Source organism: Ranitomeya variabilis, chromosome 5 (assembly GCF_051348905.1).
Source record: "Ranitomeya variabilis isolate aRanVar5 chromosome 5, aRanVar5.hap1, whole genome shotgun sequence".
In the NCBI taxonomy this organism is placed as follows: Eukaryota; Metazoa; Chordata; class Amphibia; order Anura; family Dendrobatidae; genus Ranitomeya; species Ranitomeya variabilis.
This window is the reverse complement of record NC_135236.1, coordinates 483,745,427-483,758,462: the sequence shown is the minus strand read 5'-3', so window position 1 is coordinate 483,758,462 and position 13,036 is coordinate 483,745,427. Positions and strand designations below refer to the sequence as shown.

The 13,036-nt window shown below is 44.7% G+C and overlaps 1 protein-coding gene across 3 annotated transcripts in view; it reads left to right on the top strand.

The window, feature by feature from the left end:
* The window catches only part of CFAP54 (cilia and flagella associated protein 54), a 615,020-nt gene that overhangs the window by 482,609 nt on the left and 119,375 nt on the right, over positions 1-13,036 (top strand). For all 3 annotated transcript variants that reach the window (XM_077265522.1, XM_077265521.1, XM_077265523.1), the window contains 2 exons: positions 2,768-2,937; positions 9,628-9,715. In XM_077265522.1, the coding sequence (XP_077121637.1) occupies positions 2,768-2,937; positions 9,628-9,715 (258 nt within the window). The remainder of the gene's footprint in view (positions 1-2,767; positions 2,938-9,627; positions 9,716-13,036) is intronic.

Genomic DNA, 13,036 nt, shown 5'->3' with positions numbered 1-13,036 from the left:
GACTTATTTGGTTATAACAACAGCTGCTCTAGATACAAGCATTCCAATACAAAGTAGGAAATCTAAACACATATACCTGGCCCAGCTCGCAGCATACTAACAGTAAATGCTAATAAGGAAATATGTCACAGATATGCAGGCTGTAAATAAATAGTGTCTGTCAGCCCATATACAGCTGGTATGCCACTCATAGCAAGTAATAACCAGTATGTGTAAAATATAAATATAGGCAGCGAATATGTCCCTTATGGGTAGATGGAGACCCAAGGTTAGGTGGAACAAATACACCGTATAGAGACCAGTGAGATAGACCGCTTGGCATACCCCCACATATAGGTCAAAAAATAGCGGGCCAGAGGTGATCAGTCCCTAATGCCCAAATTCAGGTATGCAGGATTAGTGAATATCTCATTGGCGAAATAACACAATCCAAATGTTAAAGTGAGTCGGTGCCTCAGCAGAATAAGCTAGAGTGGACAGACTAATTCTGTTTCCTGAAGGCTGTCTAAATACAGCGAGGATGTACAGAGCCCCACTAGTCAATAAGTAGGAACGCACCGAACCAGAAGCAGCTATGCCTATATAACATGACCAAAAATACCCATCCCAATAGTCGTCCAGGGGGCAGAAGCCCAACGCGTGTCGCCACTAGAGTGGCTTCGTCAGGAGCAGGTCACCACGGGGATATGAACACACACACAAAATGCGCCACACACTACCACGTGCTCGAACACATATATCACCCTCAGCACACATTTCACCACACATACACCAACCTCGCCACATAAAAGTCGAAACACAAAAGTCGCCGCTCAAAACTCGCCACGCGCAAAACTCTCCACATGCAAAACTCCCCACACGTGCAAAACTCACCTCATGGAAAACTCGCCACACGCAAAACTTGCACACGCGGAAAAATTGCCACATGCACAAAAGTTGCAACACATGCAAAAGTTGCCTCAAACAAAAACTTGCACATACTCAAAAGGCACCACACATAAAACTCGCCACGCGCAAAACTCGCCATGCGCCAAACTTGCTGCACACAACTTGCTACACTAACCTGTCACATGCAACTCGACACACACAAAGTTGCTACACGCATGTCGCCACACAAAACTCATCTCACAAAAGTCGCTACATGCATGTCGCCACACGCAACTCAACACACACAACTTGACACACGAAACTCGCCCTAAAACACACACAAGTCTGGTATTATCCTTCAAAAATAAAAATCTGTTTAATAAGCAGACAAACTACAAGAGCAACAAATGTACCATATAGGAATCCGGCAGCTGTTAGTCACATGACCTGTCTATTATGTGTATGTGTGAGCTAATATATACTGCCAGGGGGTGGGCTTACTGTTGGCTGGGGATTTATCAGGCTGCCAATTTAGCTTACAAATACTGAGGTAAAAATACTGACCAAATAACGTGTGAACGAGGTCTAATACAGGAGGAGATGACATACAGATATATACTATATACAGGAGGAGATGACACACAGGTATATACTATATAGAGGAGGAGATGACATACAGGTACATACTACATACAGCAGGAAATGACATACAGGTATATACTATATACAGGAGGAGATGACACACAGGTATATACTATATACAGGAGCAGATTACCTACAGGTATATAGTATATACAGGAGGAGATGACATACAGGTATATGCTATGTGTAGGAGGAGATGACATACAGGTATATACTATATACAGGAGGAGATGACACACAGATATATACTATATATAGGTGAGATGACACACAGGTATATACTATATACAGGAGATTACATACAGGTATATACTACATATAGGAGGAGATGACATACAGGTATATACTATATACAGGGGACATGACACACAGCAGGTATATACTATATGCAGGGGAGATGACATACAGGTATATACTATATACAGGAGATGACATACAGGTGTATACTATATATAAGGGAGATGACAAACATGTATATACTGAGGTGAAAATGAGAGGTATGAGGTGAAAATGAAAAGGTGTGAGTGCAAAATGAGAGGAGTGAGGGAAAATAGTGGAGTGATCGGAAAATGACAGATGTGAGGTCGAAATGACAAGTGTTAGGGGGGAATGAGAGGAGTGAGGGGGAAAATAAGAGGAGTGAGGGGGAAAATGAGAGGTGTGAGGGAGAAAATGAGAGATGTGAGGGGGAAAATGAAAGATGTGATGGGGAAAATGAGAGAAATGAGGTGCTATAACTAACCACAGATATTTACTATGCCCAGGCAACGCCGGGCTCTTCAGCTAGTTGGTTATAAATGCACAGAACTATCTGTTAGTGTTCATTCTGTGCACAGAAGTCCCGATCAAGTTCTGTGTAGCCGGTCAACGCTTCCTTACGGCCATCGGTCATTCAATGTAAACGAGACATAAGTTACAATGCTGATAAACTGATTTTCCCTTTAGTGTCTAGTCAGTGGCTACCTTTTAGTTTCTTAAAGGGGTATCCCATCCTAAACAAATCAGCCCTGCTGATGCACTCAGTCTGTGACATCAATGAGGATAGCCAACTACAGTGACGAGGGGAACCAGATTGATTCAACAGCTTTCACCTATTCAGTGGATACGTGATGTTTTGTTGAGACAGGAATACCCGTCAAGGTGTAATGCCTTGATGAAAACCATATTTTCCATATTTTACTTTTGATATGGAAACGGATTATCTAAGGACGTAGACAACTTACTTTTATCTTGCCTCTTTGTTTTGCCATTAAAATAGAACATGTTATTAAAAGAAGCAGAGGGAAGCGTAAAATGTATTCTCCAGGATGTAGAGATGAAATATAATTATCGACTGTCAGAATGTACCGCACTTGACCTGGAATTTGCAATTGAGGCAAAGCTTCAACTTTCCGAAATAGCACAGCAGAAGCTGCACATTGCCGAAAGGTAAGCCATACACCATCTTGGAAACCATCTTGAAATTACCCTATGAAAACCATCTTGAATTACAGAATATTTGATACCTTGTTATCTGCCAAAATGTCTCAAATGTGTTTATTTCCCATTAAAAACACATACACACCCAACTGAACCCATCTCATATATATCAGGGAAGTCAGGAGGAATAGCTTTTGACTTACCGGGTGTCCTGCACTCAGCTATACCATCAGTGTACCGTCACCAAATTTCTCAATACACACTTATATATTACTAGATGGTGGCCCGATTCTAACGCATCGGGTATTCTAGAATATGCATGTCCACGTAGTATATTGCACAGCCACGTAGTATATTGCCCAGTCACGTAGTATATTTCCCAGCCACGTAGTATATTGCCCAGCCACGTAGTATATTGCCCAGCCATGTAGTATATTGCCCAGCCACGTAGTATATTTCCCAGCCACGTAGTATATTGCCCAGCCACGTAGTAAATTGCCCAGCCACGTAGTAAATTGCCCAGCCACGTAGTAAATTGCCCAGCCACGTAGTATATTGCCCAGCCACGTAGTATATTGCCCAGCGACGTAGTATATTGCCCAGTGATGTAGTATATTGCCCAGTGACGTAGTATATTGCACAGCGACGTAGTATACAGCACAGAGCCACGTAGTATACGTATACAGACTTAAAACAAAAAATAAACATATACTCACCTTCTGAAGGCCCTTTGAAGTCCTGGCCCTGTGCGCGGTGCACGCGGCAGCTTCTGGTCCCAGGGTTGGTATGAGCGCAGGACCTGTGATGACGTCGCGGTCACATGACCGTAACGTCATGGCAGGTCCTTCTCGCAGGACCTGTGATGATGTCGCAGTCACATGACCGTGACGTCATGGCAGGTCCTTCTCGCATACCATCCTTGCCAACGGAACCTGCCGCTTGCATGGAGCGGTCACCAGAGCGTCGCGAGGAGCGGGAAAGGCTGCGGAAGGTGAGTATATAATGATTTTTTATTTTTTTATTATTTTTAACATTAGATCTTTTTACTATTGACGCTGCATAGGCAGCATCAGTAGTAAAAACTTGGTCACACAGGGTTAATAGTGGTGGTAACCGAGTGAGTTACCCGTGGCATAACGTGGTCCGTTACCGCTGGCATTAACCCTGTGTGAGCGGTGACTGCGGGGAGTATGGAGCGGGCGCCAGGCACTGACTGCAGGGGAGTAGGGAGGGACTAATCGGACTGTGGCCGTCGCTGATTGGTCGCGGCAGCCATGACAGGCAGCTGGCAAGACCAATCAGCGACTTGGATTCCATGACAGACAGAGGCCGCGACCAATGAATATCCGTGATAGATAGAAAGACAGAAGGACAGAAAGACAGAAAAACCCTTAGACAATTATATATATAGACTAGATGGTGGCCCGATTCTAACGCATCGGGTATTCTAGAATATGTATGTATGTATGTATGTATATAGTGGCCACATAGTATATAGCACAGGCCACGTAGTATATAGGAGGCATGTAGTATATAGCAGACAAATGCTACGTGGCCTGTGCTATATACTATGTGGCTGCTATATACATACATACTTATTCTACAATACCCGATGCGTTAATAAAGGCCACGCAGTACATAACACAGCCCACGTACTATATAACACAGCCCCCGTACTATATAACACAGCCCATGCAGTATATAACAGCCACGCAGTATATAACACAGGCGACATACTATATAGCACAGGCCACACAGTATGTAACACAGAGCACATAGTATATAGCACAGCCCACGCAGTATATAACACAGCCCACGTAGTATATATCACTGCCCATGTAGTATATAGCACAGCCCACGCAGTATATTGCACAGCCCACATAGTATATAACACTGCCCATGTAGTATATAGCACAGCCCCCGCAGTATATCACACAGCCCACGCAGTATATCACACTGCCCATGTAGTATATAGCACAGCCCACGCAGTATATCACACTGCCCATGTAGTATATAGCACAGCCCCCGCAGTATATCACACAGCCCACGCAGTATATCACACAGCCTACGCACTATTTAGCAGTGTGGGCACCATATCCCTGTTAAAAAAAATAATAATTAAAGTAAAAAATAGTGATATACTCACCCACCGGGATCCACCGAAGCTCTGGCGATGGCGCGCAGCTGCCGCCATCTTCTGTTCCCAGGATGCATTGCAAAATTACCCAGAAGACTTAGCGGTCTCGCGAGACCACTAAGTCTTCTGGGTAGTTTCACAATGCATCTCTGGGAACGGAAGATGGCGGCAGCCGCGTGCGACTCGGCGGACTACGGAGGGTGAGAATAGCAGGTTTTTTTATTATTTTTAACATTACATTTTTTTACTATTTATGGTGCATAGGCAGCATCAATAGTAAAAAGTTGGGGACACACAGGGTTAATAGCAGCGGTAACGGAGTGCGTTACCCGCGGCATAACGCGGTCTGTTACCGCTGCCATTAACCCTGTGTGAGCGCTGACTGGAGGGGAGTATGGAGCGGGCACCGGGCACTGACTGCAAGGAGTAAGGAGCGGCCAATGAATATCCGTGACAGACAGACAGACAGACAGACAGATGGAAGTGACCCTTAGACAATGGAGTACAATGCCTTAGACAATGGAGGACAATGCCCGTCGCTGATTGGTCGAGGCCTGGGGCAGTATTATAATTGTTATATTCTTGTACATAGGGGCAGTATTATAGTAGTTATATTCTTGTACATAGGGGCAGTATTATAGTAGTTATATTCTTGTACATAGGGGCAGTAGTATAGTAGTTAATTCTTGTACATAAGGGGCAGTATTATAGTAGTTATATTCTTGTACATAGGGGCAGTATTATAGTAGTTATATTCTTGTACATAGTGTCGGTATTATAGTAGTTATATTCTTGTACATAGGGGGCAGTATTATAGCAGTTATATTCTTGTGGACCTTGCCCTGGCTGTGCACATAGTCTGGCTGCGTGCACACTGCAATAGCCACTGCATCGGGTATTCCGTGGGCTTTGCAACATACTACGTGGGCTGTGCAATATACTACGTGGGCTGTGCAATATAATACGTGGGCTGTGCAATGTACTATGTGGGCTGTGCAATGTACAATGTGGGCTGTGCAATATACTACGTGGGCTGTGCAATATACTACGTGGGCTGTGCTATATACTACGTGGCTGTGCAATGTACAACATGGGCTGTGCAATATACTACGTGGGCTGTGCAATATACTACGTGGGCTGTGCAATATACTACGTGGCTGTGCAATATACTATGTGGGCTGTGCTATATACTATGTTGGCTGTGCTATATACTATGTGGGCTGTGCAATATACTATGTGGCCTGTGTTATACACTACGTGGGCTGTGTTATACACTACGTGGGCTGTGTGGACCTTCATGTGCACCATGTGCAGCCAGTGTGCAATTCTAACACATCGGGTATTCTAGAATATGCATGTCCCCGTAGTATATGGACAATGATGATTCCAGAATTCGCGGCAGACTGTGCCCGTCGCTGATTGGTCAAGGCAACCTTTATGACATCATCGTCGCCATGGCAACCATTATGACATCTACGTCGATACTGTGCCCGTCGCTGATTGGTCGAGGCCCAGGCGGCCTCGACCAATCAGAGACGCGGGATTTCCAGGACAGACAGGAAAACCCTTAGACAATTATATACACTCACCGGCCACTTTATTAGGTACACCATGCTAGTAACGGGTTGGGCCCCCTTTTGCCTTCAGAACTGCCTCAATTCTTCGTGGCATAGATTCAACAAGGTGCTGGAAGCATTCCTCAGAGATTTTGGTCCATATTGACATGATGGCATCACACAGTTGCCGCAGATTTGTCGGCTGCACATCCCAAAGATGCTCCATACAAGGCAGGATGGATCCATGCTTTCATGTTGTTTACGCCAAATTCTGACCCTACCATCCGAATGTCGCAGCAGAAATCGAGACTCATCAGACCAAGCAACGTTTTTCCAATCTTCTACTGTCCAATTTCGATGAGCTTGTACAAATTGTAGCCTCAGTTTCCTGTTCTTAGCTGAAAGGAGTGGTACCCGGTGTGGTCTTCTGCTGCTGTAGCCCATCTGCCTCAAAGTTCGACGCACTGTGCGTTCAGAGATGCTCTTAGGCCTACCTTGGTTGTAACGGGTGGCGATTTGAGTCACTGTTGCCTTTCTATCAGCTCGAACCAGTCTGCCCATTCTCCTCTGACCTCTGGCATCAACAAGGCATTTCCGCCCACAGAACTGCCGCTCACTGGATTTTTTTTCTTTTTCGGACCATTCTCTGTAAACCCTAGAGATGGTTGTGCGTGAAAATCCCAGTAGATCAGCAGTTTCTGAAATACTCAGACCAGCCCTTCTGGCACCAACAACCATGCCACGTTCAAAGGCACTCAAATCACCTTTCTTCCCCATACTGATGCTCGGTTTGAACTGCAGGAGATTGTCTTGACCATGTCTACATGCCTAAATGCACTGAGTTGCCGCCATGTGATTGGCTGATTAGAAATTAAGTGTTAACAAGAAGTTGGACAGGTGTACCTAATAAAGTGGCCAGTGAGTGTATATAGATTAAATAGCTCTATTAGACCTGATGAGGCTGGCGAACGTACTTACAATGAAGCTGCTGAACTTACTAAATAATCATTTGTGAACGTTTTGCTTTGTGTTATTAAAATGCGCATCTAGCGAGCTTCATAAAATGCTAATTTTAGTAAGAGAATTACACCACCAATGTAATATGGATTTTTTCAGTGTAAGTACATCAGCCTCATCAGGGTTACTAAATCTATTTATGTTTGCATTGTGGGATTGTAAGAGATCCTCTTTAAGGTCTAACATACCGTATATACTCGAGTATAAGCCGACCCGAGTATAATCTGAGGCACCTACTTTTGCCATGGAAAACTGGGTAAGCATATTGACGCGAGTACAGTATAAGCCGGGTATTCATTGTCCCCTCATCCCTGTCCTGCTATGTGTGGCTCCCCGATCCCTGTCCCAGTATGAATACCTCCCCATCCCTGTCCCTGCATGCCTCCCCGTTCCCTGTCCTGGTATGAATGCCTCCCCTTCCCTGCCCCTGTCTGCATGCCTCCCCAGTTCCATCCCTGTATGCATGCCTCCCCCTTACCTGTCCTGGTATGAATGCCTCCCTGTCCCTGTCTGCATGCCTTCCCTGTCATTGTCTGCATGCCTCCCTGTCCCTGCCCCTGTATGAATGCCTCCCCTGTTCCATCCGTGTATGCATGCCTCCCCTGTTGCATCGCTGTATGCATGGCTCCCCTTCCCTGTCCTGGTATGAATTCCTCCCCAACCCTCTCCCTGTCTGCATGCCTCCCCTGTCCCTGTCATTGTATACATGCCTCCCCCTTCCCTGTTCTAGTATAAATGCCTCCCTGCCCCTGACTGCATGCCTCCCCCGTTCCATCCCTGTATGCATGCCTCCCCATTCCCTGTACTGGTATGAATGCCTCCCTGTCCCTGTCTGCATGCCTCCCCTGTCCCTGTCATTGTATGCATGCCCCCCTCCTTGTCCTGGTATGAATGCCCCCCCATCCCTGTCCCTATCTGCATGCCAACCCTGTCATTGTCTGCATGCCTCCCTGTCCCTGCCCCTGTATGAATGCCTTACCCGTTCCGTTCCTGTATTCATGCCTCCCTGTCCTGGTATGCATGCCTTCCCCATTCCATCCCTGTCCTGCTGTGCATGTCTCCCTGTCCCTGCCCCTGTATGAATGCCTCCCTGTTCCAACCATGTATGCATGCCTCCCCCGTTCCATCCCTGTATGCATGCCTCCCCCATTCCGTCCCTGTATGCATGCCTCCCATGTTCCATCCCTGTATGCATGCCTCCCTTCCCCTGTATGCATGCCTCCCCCTTCCCTGTCCTGGTATGAATGCCTTCTCCGTTATGTCCCTGCATGCATGCTTTCCCAGTTCTGTCCCTGTATGCATGCTTCCTTATTCCCTATTCCTGTGTGCATGTTTCCTATTGAAAAAAAGCAAAAATCATCATACTCACCTACCTGCGCGCCCTCGGTGCTGGCACTGCATCTCGTTCCGGCCACCGGCGCCTGCCTGCAGCTCTTCCTGTGCTTAGCGGTCACATGGTACCGCTCATTAAGGTAATGAATATGCGCTACATCCCTATGGGAGTGGAGACGCGCCCATATTCATCACCTTAATGAGCGGTACCACGTGACCGCTGAGCACAGGAAGAGCTGCAGGCAGGTGCCGGCGGCTGGCATGAGATGCAGTGCCAGCACAGAGGGCACGCAGGTAGGTGAGTATGATGTGTGTGCCGGCTCCTGGCACTCGCTGCTCCGCCGCCCTCCTCCCCCTCCAGCTTTCTGTACCGTGACTCGTGTATAAGCTGAGGGGGTCGTTTTCAGCACAAAAAAATGTGCTGACAAACTTGGCTTATTCATGAGTATGTACGGTAATTGGTTCTGATACAATAAAGTTTTGAAGTTTATTACAACACGATAGCTTGAAGCAACTCTGAAACATTGTACATTAGATAAATGACCCCATCAATGCATAAGTTTCTGCTAAGGTTATATCTCTATCGATTGTATTACACCAAAGTTGGTAACATGTGCAGGGTGGCCAATATAATCTTGCATTCCTCACTAATTGCAGCATTGCTATGTCATTTTCTGCACTGAAGATTCTGCAGGAAGCCAAACTGTTTGCTGCTCAAGCGAAATGCGATAATAAAAATGGACAAGTAAGTGCTGGCAGAAATTACCCGTTATCACACATTTTCTTTTCCTTATTAAGACTTCCTTTTTATACTCATACTTATGTTCTTAAACTTTATTAATGCTTACATTCTAAGCCTCAGGGCCAAATGTGTGTAGATGTATTGTATTTACATTCATAAAATATCTATATTATGCATTTAAGATGTTTGTTGTATACTACAGGTGATATTGTCGTTGCAGATTGCTATTGCGATGGTTGTACAGTTGGTATGGAAAGTATTCAGACCCCTTTAAATTTTTCACTCTTTGTTTCATTGCAGACATTTGGTAAATTAAAAAAGTTCATTTTTTTTCACATTAATGTACACTCAGCACCCCATCTTGACTGAAAAAAAACAAATGTAGAATATTTTGCAAATGTACAGTATATACTCGAGTATAAGCCAACCGAGTATAAGCCGAGGCACCTAATTTTACCACAAAAAAAACTGTGAAAACTTATTGACTCGAGTATAAGCCTAGGGTGGGAAATGCAGCAGCTACTGGTAAATGCTCCATGCAAAATATGCCCCAAATAATGCTCCATAAAGTTGAAGATGGGCCACATAAGATGCTCCATAAAGTTCAACATGGGCCCCATAAGATGCTCCATACAAAATAGCGCCCCATATAATGCTCCATAAAGTTGAAGATGGGCCACATAAGATGCTCCATAAAGTTCAAGATGGGCCCCATGAAATGCTCCATAAAGTTCGGGATGAACCCCATAAAATGCTCCATAGAAAATACGCCCCATATAATGCTCCATAAAGTTCAAGATGGGCCCCATAATATGCCCCATATAATGCTCCATAAAGTTCATGATGGGCCCCATAAGATGCCCATATAATGCACAGACTATGCTGCAGAAAAAAAAATGAAATACCTCTTGTTGCTGGCCGCTGCTCCTCAGCGTCGCCGGGTGTCTGCACTGACTGTTCAAGCAGAGGGCGCACACTAATCACATCATCGCGCTCTCTGACCTGAACGTCACAGTCAGAGGACGCGGAAGACATCACAGCGGTGGAACGGGGAGAGGTGAATATCGCAAGTGCCAGGGGCCTGAGCAAGTGGCGGCACGGGCTCCTGGCCCCCATAGCGCGCCGATGTCCCCGCCTATTCAGTACCCTGGCACTTGCCCCGGTGCTAACGCCGACCGCCGCCTCTGTCAGCAGTCACCAGAACACTGAGAGAGGCTGCAGGCTCGTGCAGACGATCTGGAGACACCGGGGACCACCCACAACGGAGAATAAGTACCGTATATTCTCGAGTATAAGCCGAGATTTTCAGCCCATTTTATTAGGCTGAAAGTGCCCCTTTCGGCTTATACTCAAGTCATTGTCGGCAGAGGAGGGGGAGCGGCGGCTGTCACATACTCACCTGCTCCTGACGAGGTCCCTGCATCTCCGATGGTCTCCGGGCGCTGACAGCTTTTTCCTGTGTTGAGCGGTCACATGGTACCGCTCATTGCAGTAATGAATATGGAAGTGACTCCACTCCCATAAGGGTGGAGCTGCATGTTCATTACTGTAATGAGCGGTACCAGTGACTGCTCAACGCTGGAAGAAGCTGTCAGCGCCCGGAGTCCATTTGTAAGAAAGAAGCAGGGACAGCATTGTATGGGGCAAATGTCTGTATGGAGCATCTTATGGGGCCCTTATTAACCTTTATGCAGCACTGTATGAGGCAAATGTCTGTATGGAGTATCTTATGGGGCCCTTATTAACCTTTATGCAGCATTTTATGGGGCAAATGTCTCTATGGAGCATCTTATGGGGCGATAATCAACCTTTATGCAGCATTATATGGGGAATATTTTAATATGGAGCACCTTATGGGGCCCATCATAAACGTTATGGAGCATTATATGGGGCGTATTTTGTATGGAGCATCTTATGGGGCCCATCATGAACTTTGTGGAGCATTATATGGGGCTCCTGACTCAATATGGATATTCAAAAACACTTAACCTACTGATGTCTCAATTAATTTTACTTTTATTGGTACCTATTTTTATTTTTGACATTTACCGGTAGCTGCTGCATTTTCCACCCTAGGCTTATACTCGAGTCAATAAGCTTACCCAGTTTTTTGTGGCAAAATTAAGGGTCTCGGCTTATACTCGGGTCGGCTTATACCCGAGTATACATGGTAAGTGGGACCGTGACTTGTGTATAAGCCGAGGGGGGTCTTTCTCAGCAAAAAAAATGTGCTGAAAACTCTGCTTATACACAAGTATATACGGTAGTTATATATCAAAGTGCAGATATTAACCATTCAAAAATGGTCAGCCATAATGAAAAGTAAATGGAGATATGACTCAATGTAAAGTGCAATGCTCACCCATATCGGGAATAGATGCTGTGACTTCCTTCTCACCCTAAGTGACTCATATTATCTTCAAAAATACAACTCGTCCTTCAAAAAAAGAAGTCCTCATATGGCTACGTGGATGGAAAAATAATAAAATATGGGTAAAAGGTAAAAAAGTGAAAGTGCAAAAACAAAAATTCTCTATGGCAAGAGGAGATTAAAAGGAAATCAATGTTGTTTTCTTGGATTCTTAACTCCAATAGGTGGCACTGGAGACTCTGCTCTATTCCTCTCTGAAGAGGCTATTTGGGTAGGATTGTAAATGTACTGATAACAATTCCATTCCAATGTTATTAGCATATCTGCATGAAACAGATATACTTATCAAAAGGAATATATTATGTACTCAGAAGACGTTTTAATAGTGCATTATATACCTTATGAGACCCATGCAGGACAATATTCCTTAAATAGTAGTACTACAGCTAACAATAACCATATATTATTCCTTCTCAAAGATGAAGGATTCCTAATATTATATATGTCCTTATACATAATTGTTAATGCTTGTTTATAGACTGTAACTGCATTCAATTATGCATTGAGAACAAAGCCTTCTTACAAAAAAGTAACATCTTGACATTCAACAGCAAATTCATTGACTTTCCAAGAACACAGTACAACATTCTGTACTCCACTTACGTTGTCTTTTGTAGATTACTTTGTAGATTTGTCAGAAGAGGTGCACTTATTTACCCGAATGATGAATGCCAATCCAGTGGTTTAGTTGTTACGCTTTCCTATCATATATAATGACTAGAAAGTATTGCACTTACAGTATATGCTATATCTTACTTGTACCTGTAACCTGCTCCTCATTTTCACAAATTACAATATCTTTAAAAATAATGTACCATTATTTATTATTTAAAGGGAGTATGTAAGCATAAACTGACTGTTCAAACCAAGCACAACGCCTTGTAGTGGACATA